The following is a 24,820-nucleotide window of genomic DNA, read 5'->3' on the forward strand; positions in this document are numbered from 1 at the left end:
CGGAAGAAAGCAGTTCTTTCACACTAGCCACCCTCGTCCTCAGGTTTTTTGCTTTTTATGATGTGAGAGAAGACTTCTCTCATATCGGCAAGGCACAAAACCTTGGGGACGAGGGTGGCCACATATCAAAAATCGGTAAGTACGAGGGGGACGAGTTGGATGTAACACGGACAAGACCGAAAAAGGGTTAAAGGTTTTGTGATTATTGCCCGCTCAGAGATATTTTCCATTTTTTTCTATTTCTCAAAACTACTTTTTGGTATACAAGATTGAATTACATCAAGCAACAATAATTGGTGTTTTCTATGCAAGTCACGTGACTTCTGACCAATGCGACAGATATGTTATTTTAAGCGGGTCGCCTGTGACCAATACAATCGTGGTTAAAGTGTCATACCAATATAAGTAACGTTTCTAGCTTCTGTTTTTTTTTATTATAAAAACACTACAGACCCCGTGGGCTCAAAAATGAGAGACACTTTTAATTGGCGAAAAATTTGTCTAAAAAAGACAAAAAATTTCTAAAAAGGATTGGTTTTCGCGCAGATAAAAGTTTGCCAGATTGAATTACCACATCACGCTAATTTTTTAATTTTGTGGTACAAAATAAAAAAAGGCAAAAAACTGAGAAAAAATATTCACCTTGCAAGATTCCATCTAACAAAGCTGAATAGGCGTGAAATTTCTTAGAAATTAGAAAAAAGAGATGGAATTTTCCACATGCCTTAAGAACAATTGACGGCAAACATGTCGAAATAAAAAAGGACAAGTACACCGGCGGCTCTTTTATTAAATTGCAACGTAAATCATTTCATAATTATGATGTCAATTAGTCGCGAATATATCTTTCACGGGTGTCGGATCCAAATGGTAGATTTAATGATTCTGGAATTTTTTTTTTTTCAAGGTGCACAAAATGACACTTTAACGTTCAAATGACACATTCCGTGGCTTCTTTTTTTATCCGTCAAAAAGATGTTTGTCGTTAAAACGTGACAAACGTTTTTTGTTGCCGGTCTCCAATTTTCTTTAGGAATTCTTGATACCGCTCAAAGTCTTTTGAAAATACTCAAGGTTTTTTAAAATTAGTTGAATTTTAAAAATGTCTAAAATAAAAACGGTTTGTGACTTTTAGCCTTTTTTAAAAATATTTTTAAAAACATCAAATCTGAAAAAATTCATGTGAAGAGGAGTCTAATTACCTTGCCCCCTTTGTCCTCTCACTTTATTCGTCTTGAAAGAGGCAAAACAGTTTAACGCTGTGACTTCATCATCTCTCGCATTTGTAGACATCTTACCTTTCTGAGTTAAAACCACAAAGCAAGAAGACAAATATTTTACATGTAACATGAAATAGTTAAACTGAAGCTAAGTCTTAGGTAAAAAACTGCTTCACATACTTCTTTTTTATATACTGTGACTATAAATATTTAATACCTACTATATATTCGACGGAAAAACTTATATCCTGGCGAAATATTACAGCAGTCTTTTCAATAAGGAATTTAGGGTGAAAATCACAATAATTAAAAACGCTAGAAAGTGACAAAGAGTTTAGACTTTAGGTGTAGCAAGTTTAGCGAAGTTTAAAAACATTCGCGAATTTATTCAAAGCAGAAAAATAGGAAAGATAACGGTATACAGAGAGCGAATAGCATTTGAAAATAAAACGCAAAAAAAGACGAAGAAAAAGAACTTACATTGTTTTTTCATTTCATCTTCTTTGACCAATTTGATCAAGTTAGTCTGTAAATATATTATAGCTGTCGCTTAATTGCAATGGAACCATTTATATTTTATAAGAATTTAAACGATTGAGCTATATATTAACATTTTTAGGACTATGATATTAAGTGTGATTGGTCAATGGAAATATTTTTACGAGCGAGATTTAAATAATTTAATCGCATAAGCATCTTAATTGCCTTAAATGGCTTTTCATTTGATCGAAGTTTTACATCAGGTATTAAAATACTTCATTGAACAGAACTAACATAGAGAGTGGATGAACGCCATAAAATTTGGACAAAGAAAATATTGTCTTTGTAATTTTTTTCCTTTTTCTTTTATATCGAAAATGGTGGCGTCGTTGCAACATTATCATTTCCAGCGAAGTTTAACGGCGATAAGCTCTTCGCCTTCCCTTTGCCGCGATAAGGATTCGTCGCTTTAGCGGGAACCAAAATGCGATTAAGTTTTGGAGCTCGTCACCGTCGATGATTATCAATATCAAAACCTTTTTGATTTTTCATCATTTAAGTTCTTTTTAAATTTGTGTTTCAATGAACACCGCAGAATTGAAAGACTTTTTTGTTTCATTAAAAATTTAAAGGGTGTATGTTACTAACTTGTGCGTTTTTTCCAAACTTAAAATAAGTGATTATTAATAAGGGAAGTAAAACTTGCCTTGATGAAGTCAAAAAAATCCTGCAAAATAAGACGAACGAATTTCTTAATATAAAGAAACCAATATTTTGGCGCATAAAATTCCTAAAGGGTTAAGAAACAGAGGGCTGGAAATAATGGCGAGTCCAAAAAGACTTGTCCCCAGAGCTTTCTAGGGGACGAGGTTGTGGTCAGGAGTTTTACGTAAAATGATTTTCTCCATCTAAATTCATCTCTTTAATAATAGCCGTCGTCTGTCTGTCCGCGAAAGCCGTGTCCCGAACGGAAACACGAAATTTTTAAAATGCGCACCAATATCAAATGCGATATATTTTTATCTAATTTGTTGCGAAAATTTAAAGGTAAATTTAAAGAACGGGCGAACCTGTGGATTTTTCCACGGGCTAACGACTAGTCTCTATAATAATAGCCGTCGTCTGTCTGTCTCTGCGCGGACCACCGCTGAGTTAGAAAATCATGTTACAGAAGCACGAATATCAAATGCGATATATTTTTATCCACTTTGCGAAGGGTAAATATAAAGGACGGGCGAACCCGTGGATTTTTCCACGGGCAACGACTAGTCTATATTATAATGCCCGTATACGTCTGTCTGTCTGTCCGTCCGTCACGCAAAATGGTAGCTTAGCTGGGTCGGGCGAACCCGTGGATTTTTTCACGGGCTAACGACTAGTGTACTATAATATGGTAAAGACATTTAGACTTCATTAGTAAATACTTGCACCTTAACATCTTTCACTACTCCTATTATGCATGTTGTCAAAAGAAACAAATTTATGTCGAATTAATTTTTTTGAACTCACCTCGCATTCACGACAATTGGATAATATTGTAACTACTTCTACACTCAGTTGCTAATTTTTTTTACAGCAAAAGGTTTCTAGTATTAGTAATATTTGACGTGAACGCGTACCTTGTTAGAGAAAAAATTCACAAGAGGAAATTCTCGCCAAAAAAATGCGTCGCAGCTTTAGGAAGCATCCCGGAAGACTTGTACGGAGGATGCATTTTTTACCGAGGTTATAATATCAAAAATTCCTTCCCGCCTCCTCTTCGCCCTAAGAAAATTCAGGTATTTGCTACGGTCCTGTTACAAACAAAAGAAGTCTAGTGCGTATTGATGGAAAGTACGTGTCTTGAACTCAAAAACCTGTGTACAACAATATATAATCAATACTAATGATAAATGACTTAGCTATATAACATACAACATTCGATCATATTTGATAACGTTTATACTTTTTCACACGGTTTCCAGCCATGATTTCATCGACTGCGCTTTTTTATACGTTTCGTCAGTCTCCTGGGAAGTACGTGGCAGCACATGAACATTGTGCTCCATCGAGGAGGTGCATACGCTCTTTATCACACTGTTTATTTCATAGTAGGTCCTGTCACCAGCAATATGTTTTGTCGCATTTCTTTAACGAGTTGTCATAAAAATAATATTCTCATAATACGGGAATATTTTTTTTCTCGGGTACATAATTTCGCGAATTTAGCTAAAATCTGTGAAAACAAATACTCTCGACAATTAGTAGCATACAACCTCGGCCCCCAGAGGTTATTAGTTTTTTTATATTTGGACTGGCTTCAGTCCAGATATAAAAACACCTAATAAACCATGGGAACAAAAATTGTGAATGGTGGTGTCATGAAGATAAGATAACAACGGGAAGATAAAAGAAATACCTCCTTTGTAGGAAAAAAATATCGCAACAGAAAAGAATGCGGAATTAATGATTGACAACAATGATGACAGTTCGTAATTCTTTATTTGAGTTTTCAATTTTCCTGTAAATTTAGCAGAAAAGTCACTTTGGACATGAAATTTAAACAAAGCAATTGCTATTTGACGTAACTAATTTGCATCTTTAATTCCGCAATCTGGATAAAAAAGTATCCTTATTTTATTTTACTTTTTACACATATCTGGAGGTTGTGTTCCGCAATATTGTCTTCAGCAAACAATTTCATTCCTACAGGTAACTTTAGCGTTTAAACAGCAATTAAAGTTTAATAAAAAATCAAACCCTACAAATAATTTTGGAGCATTAAAAAAAACCTAACTTTTTCGCGGAATTGCAAAACGCTAGTATTTCGCGAGAATTAATTTTTGCGAAGTTCGCGAGTTTCTGGTAATAAATTGCGCGTAAATGTGGATTTTTCTTTCCTCGTTAAAAAAATCTTTTATAATTTTTTTTTCCTTTGATTTACGTGGAACCTCATACAATAATGATGTGAATTTTAACTTCAATAGCATAAAAACGTTTGACAAAACTGTATAAATTGAGAAACACAATAACCATCAAATGCTTTTTTTCGCAAAATTTAATTCTTGCGAAATAAATAACTTATTTTATTGTCAGATAAAGATATTGAACAATCTAATATTTACTTTTTTGTTGGTGTTTTTGTTGGTCTATAACAAGTCGGTAAAAAGCGACTTTTTGGTTCAAATATTGTTGTTTCACAAAAATTTGCTTTCCATAAATTGAAGTGACTGAATTCTATGCAGGTTACTAATAACTTTGCGACCCTAAATTTTTTTACTAACCTTTTAGCCAACTATTTTTATTCCATAAGATACCCTCATAAACGCCTTTTTTATAAGCTACATCTTATAAGCAACTACAGATTCAAATCTGTCAAAAACAAAACAAAAACGAAGCAGCTTGCAAGTAACAGCAACCTGAAGTGGGTAAATAAAACAAAGAAAAACGACAAAAATGAAAATTAATAGAGGTTTAATACGACATGAAAAAACATAAGTTTGATTGTGACTCGCGTACCAGCGTAACTGAGCAAACACACAGCAACTTTAGGCGTCAGCTAAAATTTAATGCTGTTTAAAAATGTGTTAACGATCTTTTTTACTTGAATCTTCCTAACGTGAGTTCAGCTGAAAATGCTATATGTTTAGGTAGAAAGTCTATAAGAATTGTGCGAGAATAAACAAACAACTTGATTAATACTTGACGAATAAAAGTTTTTGGTCTTGGATTTTGTTCGATGAGAGAGAAACGCACGATGTTGCAATGTTTCGTTTAAACGAAAAGAAAGACGTTACAGTACTTTTAAAACGATGGAAATGTATAAAGGTTTATCGATAAATCGAAACAACGATACGCAAGTTGCGCTTAAACGAATCGCGACGGTTGGAGTAAACGACAAAACAATAAACGACAAAACAACGTAAAATGTCGATTAGTATTCAAATAAAACTGACGAAAGCACAGCAAAAAAAAGTTTATAGCAGGCAAGATATCTAACGCCTATCGTAATAGTCACGAGAGTAATCTCGAGAATCTCTGTCATAATCATAATCACGACGAGATTGAACAGGACTTCTGTCTCTGAAGTCATCATAATCATCACGTTCATACGAGTCTCGAGCTGCGTAAGTATCCGTAACTCGGGGATACTCTGGAACAGGAAGACCTTTTAACAATGGATGAGAAGGATCGACGTAATAGCGTTCGTAGATAACATAGCCGTTCCCAATGCCTAATCTACTGGCATTTGGCACATCACGAGTATGTACAACCTCTCTCCTCACACGAACATCAGGGTCTGGTTGCTCACGGCGACGCTCTCGTTCTCGCTCCCTGTCTGGAGCAAGTGCAGCTCTTTTTTGCTCTTCAGCAACAGCTGCTAACGTGTTTACAGCTGAAAATATGCCAAGATCACCCAAACCTGGAGCAGCACCGGGGGCTGCTCCTAATATACCACCTAGCCCATTAAGTGGTGGAATACGCGGGACATTATTCGACTTATTAGGTCCATTTGGCCCTGAGCGACGATGTGGTCTTCTATCATGTTCCCGAGATTTCTGACTGTTGGACATACGAACTTTTATAACTTGGCCAAGCATTTTTGTATTATCTAAGTCACGAACAGCACGATCTGCATCTTCTTCGGCATCAAAATGAACAAAGGCGAAATTTTTTATGACGTCTAGTTCTTTTATGTTACCATATCCACCAAATAAATCTCGCAGTTGGTCTGGAGGACAATTATCAGGCAGATTACCAACGTAAACTTTCTGCGGCATGTTTTTTTAGATAGAGAATGAACAGTCGATATGTGAAATTTGTGGAGATCTACAATAAATACATTACAAGACATATAATCCTTGGGATGTACAAACAATATCTCTAGAAAAGAAAGATCAATGATTTTATCTGAATAAATTATATACTGAAAAACGGGTAGTTACAACCAAAGAAAGAGCATAAAAATAACAGACAACCACCAATCATTTATCAGCAAAATCTAAGAGATCTTTGCAAACGAAAGAATTGGTTGAAAGAAAATATTGTGCAGAAAACAATCAATGAGGTTGCTGAATTTTAACACACCTCAAATATATATTGAACAGCACAGTTGTTAGAAATACATTTTTTTGTGGTTAAACCACAAGTAGTAGGTGCATCTTAGTACGCAAATGTACAACTTAGATTCTAGATGTACATGGTGGTGGACCAACAGTTCACCACATGTTAATTGCGGTTCCTGAAGTAAGTACTTATACCTTGTTGAGAGGCTTGGCTTTGATTGCATTCAGTATTCAAGTGTCAACAAAGATGGCTACTAGCATCATTGAAGGATATACTTTAGAAACTCAATGTTATTTCAAATCTAGAATGGTAGACTAGTGAAAAGGGTGGTCACAAGGCATGAACATTAGGGGCCCTCAAGGTAACTAACCAATACTGTTGTAGATCCAGGCCCCTAAGATTGCCTTGCCTACCTATAAATTGGGAACAGCTAAAGTCAACTAGTTTCCATCATCACATTTTGCTAATAGTTTGGTTTGCCCACCCACCCACCCTGTTATTATATATTTTTTTTCTTTTTCTTTTATGTACATCAATCACTTCATGTACTGGCATCAATGTCCACAACCGTCACCATATTAACTAATTCTATAATCAACCACAACCTTATGTTAACTCGATAACTGGACCATCATCCGACACATGACGAGTGCATACGATACCAATTGATGTAGCCCCAGAGGGTCTTCTACAACGAACTATAACACGCAACGATACTACGAACTACAACACGCAACGATCTAAAACGCAAGATGGAGGGATCAATTGGCATCAAAGACGCGCGCTCGCTTACACCAGTGCTCTTGCCTCAAGGTTTTCTTGGTGATCCAAATTTGGCTACTTGCGATTGCCAAGTTTTTTGTCCAGAGGTAGAAGCACTGTTGACCCGCGCTGGTGGGGATGTCGGGCTTCCTTCGTCAGCCAAATGGGATGAAGATGCGTTTGTTTCCCTAACAAATGAGGTGCGTTTCCACGAGATACGCCATAGCAGGTAGTAGGCAATTTCCAAGCGAGTTGCTGAGGTGTAGGCGATTTCCAAGTGAGTCGCGGAGATGTAGGCGATTTCCAAGTGAGTCGCGGAGATGTAGGCAATTTCCAAGCGAGTTGCTGAGGTGTAGGCGATTTCCAAGTGAGTCGCGGAGAGGTAGGCAATTTCCAAGCGAGTTGCTGAGGTGTAGGCGATTTCCAAGTGAGTCGCTCAGATGTAGGCAATTTCCAAGCGAGTTGCTGAGGTGTAGGCGATTTCCAAGTGAGTCGCTCAGATATAGGCAATTTCCAAGCGAGTTGCTGAGTTAGCGTTTCCACGAGATACGCAGACGTTTCCACGAGATACGTCTTACTAAGGGTAAGGATGGAAACACACGCATCTGGTTTGGGCCCCCCTGATACCAAACCTGACATCCCCCCCCTTTCCCCAAACTCAAGTGTAGTTATGACATGAAACAAGAGAAATATACTTCTAACATTATCTGTCATTGTTGTTGTTTGCTTTCGTGTTGTTGCTTCAGAACCATAGCAATTAACATCCATGAAATTGTTTCTGAAAAAACAACTGATGAAGCAATAAAAATGCTCAAGTGTGTTCAACAATGGGTAAGCACACAAACTCCAATGTATCAAACTTACATAGTCTAAAGCTTTAAGAAGTTGTTCTTTATTTTAAATTCAGTTAGAGATAACACATAATCAAGGTATACCTCATGATTACAGTATTTTTTTAATTGTCACATCAGCAGTATGTAATGGTTACATGATAGCAAAATCTATCAGGTTTGAAGTGAAAGTTTTAAAATATCTGTTCCTTTTCACAGATCCTTGCTGGATTTTCACAAAATGATATGCATGTCGTATCGATATCAGTTAATCTGATTGAACAACCTTGATCTTTGGTTGATATGTGTCGATATGTGATAAAGTTGGATTTAATTCAAGTTTTTTTAATAGTATTTGTATAAAAAATTAACAAACAAAAGAATAATTATAAATAGTTATCTTTTAAACCAATCGCTGAAAACAAAATAATACTATATGTTGCCATGTTGTATTTTCAAGGGAAATCCGGCTTTACGCCTTTAAATTATAGGAAGAGCCAAAGAATGTCTTGTTTGGTCTGAATTAAAGTTTAAGGAATATCTCTTACCATTGTTTTCTGTGGTATTTCTGTGTTATCCCTGACTGAAATAGGTAAAATGCAATAAAGACCCGGACTGCAAATTAAAGTTCGCCCCTGTTAAAATAGGGCCTACTTGAACCCTGCATCTCTATGAAAGGTATATCTCAGTTGTGAGAAATACCAGTTGAGATATCATTTTGATATCAAAAAGGGTTGCAGGTGCAAATTTCAATTAAATGGAGAGAGTGCCAATAATCACTATAACGACAAAGCTGAAACGAATCACTGACCATTTGACGATTTTAGCTAGCTAGATACATATACTTAAAATATGATTCAAAAACTGCCATACACGTTTTCAGTTATTATATGTAGTAACACACGAAGTAGTGGTTTCAAAAGACAATGCTGTGTGGCTATGAGAAAAATCTGCGCGGAGGCTACTGCGCAGAAATGGAAGAAAACAACAACAAACAAGTTTGCCGCCAGTCCACAGCCCAGTGGGTATTTTTGGTAAAAAGGGAAAGGTCTTTTTCAGTTTTAATATTGAAGTTATGTCTTCTAAATTGGTTTTAAGATGATTAGTACGGTGCAACTAGTTGTAGCTACAGATAATTTGAGTTAGATAAAATAAGGATGTTATTTTTACTCAACTGTGAAAAGGTGTATTTTTCCAACAATTTTGATCAGAGTTGTAGCAAGGTAGCTGTGTAAAAAAGGTTATTTTACTATACAATCAATATAGCTGGATGAATATTGTCAGTCTGATAGCTATAAGCAGCAGTAATGAGCTAGCTAGGTTAGCTTATGATGGATGAGAAATAGGGAAAGTCCAGCTATAAAAATACTTGGATGCGTGTGCAGATATAAGGCGTATAGCTGGATGAATATTGTCAGTCTGATAGCTATAAGCAGCGGTAATGAGCTAGCTAGGTTAGCTTATGATGGATGAGAAATAAGGGAAAGTCCAGCTATAAAAATACTTGGATGCGTGTGCAGATTTAAGGCGTATATTTTCCATCATCGCTTATTCATGATTTTCTTGCATTTCTCCTTTTCTGAAAGAACAGTTTTGACAAGTAAGAAGGAAAATAAAGTGAAAAATGATTTACCACAGCTTAGCGGAGAAATCTTTCAGACGAACCTGACTTGGCGGACTGTTGGCGCTGCAGTTTTCCCTCAAACAAGCACGAGCTGAAATAATGTGTATGGTCAAACTTATTTAGTTAAATTAGTTGTAATATCTTTTAACAGATAGTAGGCCAGTGTGGGCAGAAATTTTGCCTCGTCTATCCAGTGATTGTCTCCCTTGTCAAAAAAATTCCAGAGTTTTTTCTTTGGTCATTTGATGTTTGACCTTGGCATATAATCAGGCATCACCACAAATCTTGAGCTTTATGATGTGGCAAATTTTCAAAAAAAATCACACCTAAGTCACATCCCAAAAGACATTTGGTGTGAGTGAGCTTCTTTTGGCTGCTGCCATGTGTTTCAAGTGAGAGGCCCAACTGCACCTTGTGAGAGGAATCAGTTATGATGTTCTCTTCTCCATTCATTTTATACCAACATACAGAACATATCTAGGAAATCCCAGATATGTTTTGTATGTGGTTCTTCTCGTTTGATACTTTTCTTATATCTTATATGTGTATGTGTTGTAGCACACAACACACAGACTTGGTGAAGAGGAAATGCAGTGTAAGACAATAAATTTCTTGTGACCTATTCTTAAAAGGAGAGGAGAATAGGTAGCTAAATAATTTAATTTTAAATTTTGTATATTTAAAAAATTCATAAACAAGGTGGCTAGCTAAACAGACAATGTCAATGTTTCCCATAAATGTAGTCTTTTTGTGGTGCCGTAGATTGGTGGTGATAGCTCCCGTACATTGTGCGGGAGACCGGGGTTCTATTCCTCTTGACGGCGATTTAACATGGGCGAGTGAATGTTGACATAGCCCCAGGTTAACCCGAGGGAAAATGGGAAGATGACACACTGTAGATAGATAGATAGATGTGCATATTTTACATGGCTAGCCTCACAAATATCGAGGGATATACCCTGTCTATTATTTCCAGGAGGGGCCATGGCGTAGATGGAGAGTCCTAGAGTATTTAATGCTCATTTTAAGCTACGCAGACCCAATTAGAGCCAGCGCTCTACTAGACAACTCCCGGCAACATCCAACGGCCCACACAGTGTGCCATCTTCCCAATTTCCCTCACATGGCTTGGGTTAACCCGGGGCTATGGTAACATTCACTCGCCCATGTTGAATCGCCGTCAAGAGGAATCGAACCCCGGTCTCCCGCACAGAGTACGAGAGCTATAACCACTAATCTACGGCGCCACTCTGTGTGGCCAGTTGGATGTTGCCGGGAGTTGTCTAGTAAAGCGCGGGCCCTAATACACCTTTACGATAATTCAATTGTACATGTGTTCCTACGGCTCTCCATCGTTTTACAATATCGGAAAAAAGGAGGTAAAAATCGTGTTTTTATGAAAGTTTGTTAGAGACGAAAGCGTGTTTTCTCCAGTTTTTTAACTTCCGTTAACTTTGGAAAGAATTATTTGGTTTGGTGTAACCTGAAATAATAGGTTGCTGTTAAAGCATTAAAGCTTACCTCCCGAGAAAAATTAAGTTGACCTAAATTGGCTCATATTCATACATGATTTACGAATATAAAGTTTATTTTCCTTAATTCGCACTTATAAGTTAATAATGCCTATTCAAAGATTCAAAAATTCACCTCCGACACGAGGTAGAGCATCCGCAATGTTGTTTTATAAATTTCTTCACCTTGAGTGCTCTGACGTCACCTGTTAGAAGATCGTAAATCATCTTCCGCATTGAAAGTTTTACTCAAACTTTAATAGTGAAAATATCAGGAAACTTTGAAAATGAATACTAACTTTGGTTGAGAAATCATCATTCAATTGCAATACCGAGAAGCTGTGACGCAAAAAAAGAAAAAAAAGAGTGACAGGGAAAATGTTGTAGAATTTCAATTTGAGCAGGCGAAATACTAGACCAAGCACTGACTCGGATTTCAGTTGGAAGAGCTGTGATGAGGATACTATTCAAGAAGAAGTCGCTTCATGTGTTGCTGTTGCTGTGAGGACGTGGTGCAAGTGTGGAAAGCGTAAGATAATGACGAGCGAAGCGGAGTGTCGTTGCTATTGCGAGTTAGAATCCGCGAATATTTTTAATTTGATCAGTGAGTTTTGATATGTAAACGTATTCGAATTAGATAATAGCGCATGAGTTCGATGAATGACGATAAAAATGAAAAAAATCTTCTAACCTTCTTCTTTTTTTTTTTCTTTCAAACTCAGTTCTAAAGTCAAAGAACTCGGAAGTAAAATGAGCTTCGCAGATCTTAAAATTCTTTGGAAGTGTATCCTCTCTCTTGATCAGTTTGATCCATATAGTTCGTTGTTTTGGATCTTTGGGAAAGTTGAAAAAAAATACACCTTGTTTCTTTTGGTGGTTAAGACAACTAGGTAAGTGAGCAAGAAGCCATATTACAATTTAAAAAAGGGTTCGTCCTTATTCATTAACGTGTGGAACTTTTTTTTACAAATCACATCACATCACATCCGTAAAGTTTCGCCTCTCATCCCGGGGGTCCGAATGTGAGCTTCTAACTAGTGACGTCAGGCGCATAATTATACTCTTAAATGCTCACTTGCAAAATGGCGAACAAGTGAGGTGAAGGCTTAAAAACATGAGGTAAACATTGTCTGGTTTCTTGAATACTGTAGTGATTTTAATAAAATAAACATTAAATTGTTTTTTCTGAAGATGTTATGAATCGATTTAGGTCAACTTGATTTTTCTCGGAGGTGAGCTTTAATAAATTTTGTGAAGACAAAATTTATTATCTATATTATAATACCTAAATATCTGTATGCGTCTGTCTGTCACACAAAATGGTACCGCAAGTAGTGAGACGCACATAATGCAATATAAAAAGAACGGGCGAACCTGTTGATTATTCCACAGGCTACTGACTAGTATGTTGATAATTTCTTTAGACATACAGTAAGATAAAATATTTGTAACAAAATATCAACAATACAATTCCCCATATTTATTTTTATGATCAAGTTACAGTTTTTAAATCATAACAGTTAACGTACAGAGGAGAAGCTGTCACGCCAACTTTAGAATAGAACTTTATATATGTTTAAAAATTTTGTAACACAGTCATGGCAAGATGGATATGGTGGAAACTCCATTTTGATTTTTGTTATCATGAAGTTCATTTTTCCCATGTCTATACACTTTTAGTTTATTGCAAATTTGTTAATAATACGCACATAGACTTTGATTGTTGTCAACTCAGAAAATAAAATTTGTGGTTTTGTATATGTATACATATGTTATTACAGTGTATATTTACTTTAACTGGAATGTAAGTTTTGAAAAAAAACGTCAACATTGATATATAAATTTGTTTATTTTTTGTATGTATGTTTTGTTCACAAATTATTGTCATTTTTGTGAGAAATGAAGAATCTGAAAAATTCTTTTATTTTAGATGCAAATGTAACGACTGCTTCTGTTAAAAAAAAAATAATAATTGACAAAGTATGCAAAAATCTGCACACAATGTAAAGGAATGGGAAAAAGAAATTCAAAGATAAAATGGGATTATGATTCTTCCACAGAATGCTTGACTGATCAATCAAAAAACTACTACGAGGAAGTGTTTTCACCACAGTCCTCCACTGGTGTTTGTGCACCTATTGTGGGGTATGAAATCCTAAAGAAAAGAAAAACGTACTCCGTAGGCTTTGTGCTTAAATTATTTTTCTACTTTGTATATATATGTAATTTTGTATACTATTTATTACATACTTCTTTCTCTGATATATATTTGTTTAATACTCTATTATTTAGGTTTACAAATTGCATGTAATTGTTGGTGGAAACAGTTGGTTTGTTTACAGAACTTATAAAGACTTTTTTCTACTACATAGAAAGGTATTTTGTTAGTTTAAAAAAACTGATTTTTGTTTTGGTGTAAGCCCTTAATATAACTTTTGTTAGCAAACAAATAAATGGAGCAATATGGTCATGATTATTTATGAAATTTTCACCGTCACTTCTTCAACTTACAATGAAGTAAAGATAATAACTACAAATAATTTCTTACCCAATGTACAGGACTTTACCCAACTCGACATTGGGTTGGGAAAAACTATTCTAGAACCTGCATTATCCAGTTTATACCAGAGAGTTTTATAAACAGTTTAATAAAAGCAAGAGATAAAATGTCACACTTTGGAATAAATGCATAGCAAAACAGGAGAATCAGTTTGAAGGTGATGATGATGTCGTAGAAGGGCCAGCTATGCAGATCAAGACAGAATGGGTAGTGGAGGCTATTAGGAAATTGAAGATTGGCAAGGCTGCAGGAGTATCAGGTATTGTTGCAGAGATGGTAAAAGCATCTGGATATATTGGAGTTGAGCTTATTACAAGTCTTGCTAACCAGATTATAAAGGATGGTGCTATTCCGAGTGAGTGGCAGTCGAGTGTAATAGTGAATTGTTTCAAGGGCAAGGGTGATGCATTAGAATGGGGTAACTATAGAGGTTTGAAGTTGGTTGATCAAGTAATGAAAGTTATTGAAAGAGTGATTGATAAGTTACTTAGAGAAAGAATTGATATAGATAAGATGCAATTTGGTTTTGTTCCAGGGCGTGGCACTACAGATGCAATATTTTTACTCAGACAGCTTCAGGAAAAGTATTTAGGAAAGAGAAAGAATCTCTATTTTGCCTTTGTAGATTTAGAGAAAGCTTTTGATAGAGTGCCACGTAAAGTTATTTGGTGGGCTATGAGGAAATTAGGTGTGGATGAGTGGCTAGTTACGATGGTACAGTCTACGTACAGCAATGCTAGAAGTCGTGTCAGGATTAACGATTCACTTAGTGATGAATTTAGTGTAAATGTTGGTGTACATCAGGGTTCTGTACTTAGTCCTTTGTTGTTTATTCTAGTCTTAGAAGCGCTGTCGATGGAGTTCAGAACAGGTTGTCCATGGGAGTTATTGTATGCAGATGATTTGGTTCTCATAGCAGACTCGATGGAAGAATTAGTTGAAAAGTTTGAGAAGTGGAAGAAAGGACTAGAAGAGAAAGGGCTGAAGGTAAACACAGCAAAGTCTAAAGTCATGATAAGTAGCATTGCAGCCAAGTGTGACCTTGTAGTTGGAAAGTGGCCTTGTGGAGTTTGCAGGAAAGGGGTTGGTAGTAACTCAATTTTTTGTCAGACTTGCAAGCATTGGGTAAATAAGAAGTGCAGAAGTATTAGTGGAAGGTTAAGAGCTGACATACAGTTTGTATGCAAGCGTTGCAAAGGTGAGATTATAGAGAATGAAGTATTTCCAGCTTTAATGATGTACAACAGTGGCTCGTTAGAGATAGTTAAGAACTTCTGTTACTTAGGTGATGTGTTGGGCAGTGAAGGGGGTGTTGGAAAAAGTGTTACTTGCAGGAAAGGTTCTGCTTGGAAAAAGTTTAGAGAGTTACTTCCTTTATTGACTAGCAGAGTCCTGTCAATTGAGGTAAAAGGTAGGTTGTATGAGGCCTGTGTAAGAAGTGTTATGTTGTACGGTAGTGAGACATGGGCAGTGAAGCAGGAAGATCTTGACCGTTTAGAAAGGAATGATATGAGAATGGTTAGGTGGATGTGTAATGCCAGTCTGAGAGACAGAAAGAGTTCAGATGAGCTAAGAAGCAGGCTAAGTCTCCGTAGAATTAAAGATGTTATCCAGATAAGAAGATTGAATTGGCTGGGGCACTTTGAAAGAATGGAGGAGGATAATTGGGTAAGAAAGTGTAGAGGCTTGATAGTTCCTGGGGCAAAGCCCAGAGGCAGACCGAGAAAGACTTGGCAGGAGGTTATAAGGACAGACTTGATAGAGAGGAAGTTGAGTTTAGATCTAACACAGTCTAGATCAGATTGGAAGAGGGTCATTAATATACACCGTCCAACCCATGCTAGCATGGAAAACGGACGTTAAGCCGAGAATGATGATGATGATGATGACTGTTAACTCACAAAAACATCAAAGTATATATCACAGAATAATAAAAAAAGTTTACCAACAGCACTCAATGAAAAAAAATTATTAGGTCATAAAGTAGTGTTGGATTTCACAGAATTTCAGAAAGTATACTTCAACATTAGGATACAAGTTGTAAAAATGCTTTTTTCAAAGAAATGATAAAGCAAATTAATTTGTAAAAATTGACAAAGAATAAAAATTGTTGTTTTCTTATATAAGTATGTTTTCCTTTTATAGCTATGCAAAGAGTTTCCAAGTTTTTGTGTCAAACTACCAAAGAAAAAGAAGTTTGGGAGTAAATTTTCTAAAGGTAATGTCATTTTTTTTAAAGTCACTTTTTATCAGTCTCACCTTCTAAGATCTCCTAAAATAATTAAAAAAGACCCTCCTAAAATTTTCTAAATAGCCTTAAAGTTGGACCCAAGTTATCAATTTCTCCTAAATTTCTCAAAGCTGTTTATTGCAACATGCATTTTTTCAAAGTATTTTTTTATTACATTTTATAAAACCTAAATTCCCCCCACCCGAACCTATAAAATCTTAAGCTATACTCTGATAGTTAAAAGATCGTTTAACGCTGATATGATTTAAGGTACGAGATGAAAGCGTAAAAAGGTTTCATTTTTAAATTACTTTTTCACGCTCTAGATTATTTGCAATGCATGCGTAGGGAGTTGCAAATTTATTTCGAAGTTTTAATGCAACATGACAGCATCAGCAACAGGCAAGTACATATATATATATGTCACTACCTTCAAATTAAATAATTATGTGGCTTGATTTATAATTAAGTTAAATACATTGTGTCTTCCTGTTTTTCTTCCAGTGATGTAATAAAGGACTTTTTAAGACTACTCGATCCACCTGGACCGTACGAAAGTATAGACCAAAGTAGAGTAAGTACAACTTGTTTGTTTCAAGAAAAGTTCTATATATTGTTGTTTGAACCCAGAGATTTTCCTTCGGGTTTTTTATGGAGATGTAATCGTCTTCGTACTAGAGTGTAATATTTCTTAGAGCTAAAAAATGTTACTTTATATTATATTTTTTGTTTACATCTTGCCAGAGGGTACTTTTAAAATGATGCAACTTTTACACTTTAAGAGGTGTTTGGGTAGATGCTATGTGAATGGTACCCCACCAACCCACCAATGAAAAAAAAAAAATTGCTCCTGACTCAAATGGCATCACCTTAAAATCTCAAATATTCTCAATTTATTTAGAGAAAAATGAAAATCTCCTTAATTATTTTCAGGAAATACCGCCACTTTCTCAAAAAAAGACTCAAGAATTTTCACCAAAGTTCCAATTTTTAAGTTTGTAAATGAACGGAGGTCGGGAATTAACAGAACAGAGGTCAGGGATAATTACCAGAACAGAGATCGGAAAAAAAACAGAATGAAATAACATATGGATAATTTGCTCTTTCTCGCACTTTTACGTGTCTAAGGTTTGTTAGTAAAAAAGTTGCAACTTGTAGGGGTAAACTTGTAACAATATTTCTTTACCCCGTACACTGCACAGGGACTTCTATTTTGTGCAAGGATCTTTGTATGGAGTAAAAAATAGGTCAAAATTAATCTAATAAATAGGCTCACGGGTGTTAAATAAGTATTGACGGTATAGCAAGAAAATATTATATACAACGCTATTTTATATGTGCGTTTGTTTGTTCCAAGTGGAATAAGCAGTTATATGGCTGTTGTGTTGTTTTAGACGTTCTGTGAAGAACTCCAACAGTCTGTGACATGTTTGGGTGATAAAATAAAAGAACTAGAAAGGGAGTTGAAAATGTCAAATTACAAACTTACCGAGGCAATAGTTCGACAGAAACATTTAGAGATGAAATTAGCTGAAGAAAAAGAAAGAACTGCAAAGTTAGTGGTTGACAAAAATGACCTCGAGAAACGAATTGTGGTTTTTCCAGAATTGACAGAAGTAAAGAATTTTGAACGTAATGAAGCTAGCATATACTCATAGCCATATTTGACTCCTTCTGGTTCATTTTCTCTATTTTTTAGTTATATTTATGACGTAATTTTGATAGACTATACAAAACGTTAAGCTCATAAAATTGCTATTCGCGAACGTTTGCAATTTTGAAGTTCAGGAAATTGAGTTCTCTCGAATTCAAACCTTAAGGTTTTTCGCGAATTCCCTTTTCTTTGCAAAAACAAACTTATGATAACTTATTTTTAATTTGATTTAATTTCAAGGAATGTGGTACAATTTAAATGTAAAAAATATCTTATTTTTTATTCGCGGATTCGCGAAAATTAATTCCCCCATATCTATTCCCTTACGGTACTTTTCGAATGTTTAAATTTTGAATGTTACGAGATTACCAATGGCTTTCTAAAATTAACCAATCATTTTTCATTGTCCACGGTAAAATATATCCTACGACAGTGATCTTCAACAAGGTGTACTTTTAAATTATCTTTTCAATTTTATGCGTCTGTTGTGCAATATTTGTCCTACCTTCTTATTTGTACTTGAATTTTTATAAATTTGTAGCTTAATATATGTAAATTTATTTTGTTAATATTTTAAATTATTCGCATACATTATCGGACAGTAGATTTTAGTAAATAAATTATACCATTATTTTCAATTTAATTTTTCTGAAATATTTTATGTGTTTATTTTGGAATATTTTTCACGTTAAAAATTTTGGTAACGAAATTAGACAGGTGTAGATGTTTGGTAACACAACATTTTGTTTGTGTTACCGCTACTAACGACTCTCTCTTTCTCGTAAACTTATCGTTGTTACGAAATGTCAGTGAAACCCAAGTACCTTATTCTTTAGATACTTAATTAGGGTGGTCACACCTCCTAAAATCTTCTAAATAACCAAAAAAAGAAGGCACTCCTAAAATCTCTTGAAAAACATAAAATTTGGATCCAATGAACATTTTTTTATCTTGCAACAGGACTGATGAATTATTTTTAGACAAGTCGTAAGGCCGTGGAAAAATCCACAGGAATTCACCCGTCGGATAAATACCGGCAAAAATTCACCCCGTCGCTATATAATATATTGTTAAAAGTGCTACAAAAGATATATCTCCAACAATTAGCCTTAGGGTTCTTTGGGCTTATCGCGTAAATACGACCAACAAATATATAACAAGCCGTTCGCCCGTCGGAAAAACCCACGGGAATTTACCCGTCGGAAAATCCACGGGAATTCACCCGCCGGAAACCTGCGGACATTACCCTTGTCGCTACTCGGCAACTGCAATCTTTTGCTTACACACAGAAATTATTTAATTATTATAATTAGTTACTGCAATTTATAATGAACAACCTCTCTGGCATTTAAAAAGGTTGGCTAAACCTTTTTAAATATTGAATGGTTTTTATACGGTGTTTTCTTGTAAATTTAACCAAAAAATTAAGTTCTAAAGTTATGAAGTTCACTTTTTTTGAAATATTAAGTTTTGATATTTTTTGTACATAGCTGTTGTTTCAAGTTTTTATATTTTTTCTTGTAATAGACGTCCAATTTATTGTACACCTGTGTTTTGTTTTTTAGAATAATTAAAGGTTACATGATTATTTTTAGTCAACTGTCTTGTCTACGTTCCGCCTAAAGATAGGAAAACCTTATTCTTGGGAAGTTGTTAAATGCATGCAAATAAACGGTGTGCGATAACAAAACCAAAGTGGACTATATGCTGCCTATTTTCTTGCGCAAGAAAATGAAATTATCAGTTCACACTGGCAAACCGAGAACAAACCTCGAGCAATGCAATGGGCTTCTTCTCTGTCATAATAATACCTGTGTTCTGTCTGTGGTTAAGAAAAACATAAAATGGCAAATCTAATATATTTTATCAATGCCACGGGTATATCGTGAATTCTTTCACGGGCTCACAGCTAATCCTTTGTAAGAATTGTGTCGGAATCTGCAAGCTATCTGTAATGGAGTGGGTAAACCAAGCTTTAAAATGCAGCAGTGACGTGGTTTTGGCGCTGGCGATACGTCACAGTACATCACATCTTGACAATAACACCGTCACAGTTACGCGAAAATTTACAGGATTTGGATCGTACATAAGGCAAAAAAACAATCATGGCAAAATCGTTAAAAATAACATTGTCTCGCAATTTAATTTGCACTGTGGCCGGCGAAAAAAATTCGCTTCGCGGACCTTATTGCGAAAAGGGTGGGATAAGCAGTTCCAAGTGAAGTATTTTTCTGCGAAAAATGGTCTTTAAATTTGATGAATCATTCGACTAAACGAATAGCAGATCTTGAGAAACTTTATATAAAAACAATGACAACTGGTTTGTATCTTAAAGCAACTGACACAAATAAATGCTGACATGACGTGTCCGTATAATATTACAATTACAATTTACGTATATTTCAGGGGGGGAGGTATATAACATCATATAATAAAAAAAGCTTCTGTTCGGGTTTTATCGTCCAACAAATACCTCCTTATATGGAAATTCATCTATAACTGTGTTTGTCTTTATTACCGCTTAATTGAATACAATAATAGCAAAAATTCTGCTACAATCATCAACAAGAAGAAGGGGGAAGTCCAAAGTTGTCAAAGCAGGAAGCGAATGTTTTGTGGGAAGCTAAAACAAAAAAAAATATCCAATTGCGTTGTTAGAACGTTAATTACCATCATTGTCAAATGTCTTATGAACTCATTAGCAGTTTTTTAAACAAATTATTATTCATACTCACCCCCTTTCTTGTAAACAGATTAGTGACATCCCACTTTGATTTTTTTGATAATTCAGGGGGGTAAAGATATTTAAATTTCGGTATATAATAAAAGATCTAGATGATGAGTCTCTCTTGAAAGCTGAACAAGGAAGAATTGTGTGTTAAACCAAGTAAGTCTAGAAATTTTTGTCCATGATGCCCTGAGAGCAAGATTGAAGTCCAATTTTTTGTTATAAGTATTGGAAACGTGTAACCTACTAAATTTGCTAAACAAATTCTGGCGAATTGTTGACACGGGCTATTCTCTTAAGATTATTGTCGTATCTTAAAAACTCGCAATGAGATAAATTCACAAGGAGATGCTCACAAGAGAATATATTTCTAAAACTCAAACGGCGTGGTCGTCGCTGTCCACAAACTTCTACAATTATTTTCATCAAAACATGTGTGGTCAAGCAGTAAGCGTTCATCACAGGCAACGCTCAGCAAGTGCCATTATTCCAGAACCCATGCATGCGAGGAAAAATGTGTGGAAAAATCCGATCAACGCTTTTTTATATGCAACACAAATTGTTTGATTCAAAGTTGCTTAAATTTCTCTCCTTACAGCTTAAGTGTTGATTGCTTGGTACTTGGAAAGTTCAAATGTATGTTTTTGCTTGCTTAATTACTAGCTAGCTAATGAAAATGAAAATACAATTTTTTGCTGTTTAATCTCTTTCGTTTGTCGTTTACAATGAACGTAAGGTGTCACGATTCTCGTTTATATTTTCACAGCTCACGATTTTTTTTTGACAGTTTTGGATTTTATGTTCGCTCAAAATAAATTACATTGTTTGTGTCCATTTTCTTTTTCGTTGTTCTTTCTTGTACATGGAGGTAAACAAAAAGAGTATTTTAATTTATTGTACTCTTGTGTGAATTTGTGACAGATTGATTGGATTAAAGTTTTAGCGGGTATGTTAGTTAAATAATTTATGCAAATTATTACATCATCGTAGATGTAACTTATGTAAAGACGCGTGTAATTAATAAATGCACTGAGAACATGGAACCAGCTTTTAATATAGTGTTTTTTAAAAAACTAAAATGGCTATACTGGTACAAATTTAAAGATAATAAAAATAAAGGTTTTAAAAAATTTGTTGATTTTTATGATGCAATTCCTAACCGACTCAAAAGAACAACGTAATCAAAGAAAATCGATTCTTTCTTCTTCACTTCACTAAACTAAGGCTTGAGATTAGGAGATTTGAGTATGAAGTGGCTGTCTATCTAACTATGCTTGGTGCGCGTCTAGTTGATATATTGTTGTGCGTGTGTGAGATGTCCAGTAGCTCAAATGAAAATCAAATTAGGTCCATTCGCAGAATCCTAAATTGTTGGGACAAAGGTGAAAGTAATTTTATTCTTTCTAACTGTCAAATCAATTTAGGCTTGCAAATATTGGTCTTCTCTATATTCTTTAATAACACCACCATTTCGTAAAATCTTGTAGGACGATATTAGTAACAAAGGTTTATTTAATGAATAATTTTGAAGATTGCACGTTTTTTTTTCTTCCCATAAGTGACAGAATTGACAAGGACCAAAAAAGGTATTTAGATAAAAATCTAAGCAAAGCAACTAGCCAGGCTAAAAAAAAATAAAACCAAAATAATCCCTTACAATATGTTATATTTCTAAGCAAAAATTCTATTATCGTCACCAGAGCCCTTTGAGGCAATCCTCGAAAGTAAAGTTTTTCTCAAAGAGCTCTTGGGGACTAGTGGAAATCCGGCTTTAAATCTTTTACGTATTGACACATATCAACAAAAAGATCAAGCTTGTCCAATCAAATAAACTGATCTCGATACGATATGCGTATCGTTTTTTTCAAGTAAAAATCCAGCTTAAGGGGGAACTGTTATGGAAAGAAAAGATAAAAAAAACGTGACACCTACAAAAAAATCATGCCATTAACGACGTGCACAAAGAAAATATTTTTTAGAGAACCATTTCAAATATATCAAAATGTTTTATAAATGTCCTCTCAATAAGTTTGACCGTTATCTTCACACAAGCGAAAATTACGCATAAATTATGAAATAAAATGTTATTTGTATAATTAATTCACTACTGCTTATACAGATAAAGTGTACAATTAATTACAAAATAATTAATTTAATAATTTTTATGTTTTCTTTTAATTATGCATAAATTGCTATTATCACTTCCATGTTTTATGCAATCCTATTTTTTGAAACTGTGAAAATTAACTTGTGTGGCTAACTGCTCTTTCTTCTGATGGCGTCAATTCAAAGAAATTTTTCCTTCCTCAATCTCGACTTAGCTCTTAATATTTATGAAGTAAACGTCAACTTTGCCAAGCCTTTTTACCTAAGATTTCTTCAGATTTTTTTGAGGTAATTGTAGCAGGCTTCGTTTAATTAGAGATGCGACATTTTTTTTAAATATTGTTTGGAATTGCAACTTCTTGTCTTTGACATTACAATTTTAGTGACTACGATATTTATTTTCACATGTGAAGCAACACATAAAAATATTTAGATAAATATGAATTCCAGCATTGGCCACTAGGCTAAAGGACATGTGACTGTAACCTAGAAGAAAGCGAGGCCAGTATTAAGCGGCAGAAAGTCGTTTAAAACCCAGCTATTTGCTTTCCAACTCTTTTTACTTAAAGCAATTGGATCCAATGATCTCAGAGAGCTACCTCTGATTGGTACGAATTTAAAGGTTCCTCTCAAGAAAGTAGATACTTCTGACATGTACAATAGTGTTCGGCCAAATAAAGTTTAACACAGACCGGATATCAGCTTAAGATTGATTTCAATTTAGGAAAGTAACAGGACTTCGCGCGAAACAAAAAATAATTTTTTGACCGCTGTTTCAGAACTCATACCCAGGCTCATACCTACACTACGTAGAAAGGGTATAAAATGCTAAATTTTATTTAGTTTTTTAATAATAAATCTGGTTTTCTGGACCATTTAAAAATTACGTACGGAGGGAGGGGCAGAGCTCTTGTATTTGTGTCTTGTCTCTGGACTTACACAAAAGTAAAAAAAAATTATCTTGTGTGCTAAATGTGCAACCCTGTTACATCTTTTTCTCAAATTAAAGCACTAGTTTGCCTGATTATTTATTACATAAAAGTTTTTGGTACTATATGAAATTGATAGATGAGGTCTTAAGATTTGAATTACTACATAACGAGACGGGTGGGTAAGCGGGTGGTATTGGATTTGTTACCATGCGTTACAAGGGGTGGGGTGGGGTAAGAAAAATAGCGAATTAGGGTGTTACGTAATTATTGCATGACCCCTCTGTTTTTCACTCACATTACAGTGTGTTCTTGCAATTACAATGTCATCTTTGTGACGCAATATCACTGAGGTTTTTTAAAATGGCGGATATCAAAACAGCGTGCTACAACCAAAGATTTTTCGTGTTTCATAGCAAGTTTTTGTGACAAGAAATTCATATAAAACTTTAATATATTTATACGGACACTTTGAATTAGTTAAATGGACTCGAGAAAACTCAACTATCTATCTACTATAAAAATGAATAAATAAATATTTTTAGCCTTCATTGAGAAGAATTTAATAATTTATTGAAAAATGTTGTGAAGTGGTGAACGTTTTCATTCATGATACTTTATCGCAGAGGATGTTAAAGTAATTAAAAAGGCTGTCAATACTTTTTGCGCTGCTCCAGAAGTTAAAGAACGGATAGAAGGCTGTGGAGAACTTCAACCGAAGAAAAACATAAAGAGGTTACCCAAAAAAAGAATTAGAAAAAAGAAATAAAAAAGAAATAAAAAACCTTAAGAAAGAAGGAGAAGGGAAATTTTTAATGAATAAATTATGACTCAATATATTTTTTTTCTCGATAAACAGGATTTGTACTATAAGAGAATTTTCATCAAAAATCTGGAAAAACTTTTGTTATTTGGAAAAAAAAGTCTTATTATTAATTTTCGCAGACATTACTCATGCATAGGCAATTTCGTTTTTATTCCTAAAAAATATTTTTAGACATCGGGAGAAAGCGACTTTTGCAAAACCAAAACGTTTTACCCATACCTTTTGCAACCTAGTTTCCAGTTCATTTTTGTTATTCCAAAACTACTGGGCTGAATTCATTGTTGCATAATTTATCATTTTATCAGTAAAAAAAG

The 24,820-nt window shown here is 34.8% G+C and overlaps 2 protein-coding genes across 3 annotated transcripts; one reads left to right on the plus strand and one right to left on the minus strand.

Annotated features, from left to right (window-relative positions):
* Positions 1–3,521: 3,521 nt before the first annotated feature.
* LOC130613788 (RNA-binding motif protein, X chromosome-like) lies at positions 3,522–10,111 on the minus strand. Of its 2 annotated transcripts, XM_057435129.1 has the most exons (3): positions 9,972–10,021; positions 9,514–9,565; positions 3,522–6,509 (listed from the first exon to the last, which is right to left on the minus strand). In XM_057435129.1, the coding sequence occupies exon 3, from the start codon at positions 6,458–6,460 to the stop codon at positions 5,675–5,677; it is 786 nt and encodes a 261-aa protein (XP_057291112.1). In that variant the 5' UTR covers positions 6,461–6,509; positions 9,514–9,565; positions 9,972–10,021; the 3' UTR covers positions 3,522–5,674. The 2 variants fall into 2 exon arrangements, with proteins under 2 accessions (XP_057291112.1, XP_057291111.1); XM_057435128.1 differs by lacking the exon at positions 9,514–9,565 and having other exon boundaries at positions 9,972–10,111.
* Positions 10,112–13,382: 3,271 nt separating this feature from the next.
* LOC130613789 (sorting nexin-16-like) lies at positions 13,383–19,461 on the plus strand. Its single transcript, XM_057435130.1, has 6 exons — positions 13,383–13,652; positions 13,766–13,849; positions 16,179–16,251; positions 16,590–16,665; positions 16,768–16,837; positions 17,658–19,461. The coding sequence occupies exons 1-6, from the start codon at positions 13,485–13,487 to the stop codon at positions 17,919–17,921; spliced, it is 735 nt and encodes a 244-aa protein (XP_057291113.1). The 5' UTR covers positions 13,383–13,484; the 3' UTR covers positions 17,922–19,461.
* The last annotated feature ends 5,359 nt before the right edge of the window (positions 19,462–24,820 follow it).

Source organism: Hydractinia symbiolongicarpus, chromosome 11, assembly GCF_029227915.1.
Source record: "Hydractinia symbiolongicarpus strain clone_291-10 chromosome 11, HSymV2.1, whole genome shotgun sequence".
In the NCBI taxonomy this organism is placed as follows: domain Eukaryota; kingdom Metazoa; phylum Cnidaria; class Hydrozoa; order Anthoathecata; family Hydractiniidae; genus Hydractinia; species Hydractinia symbiolongicarpus.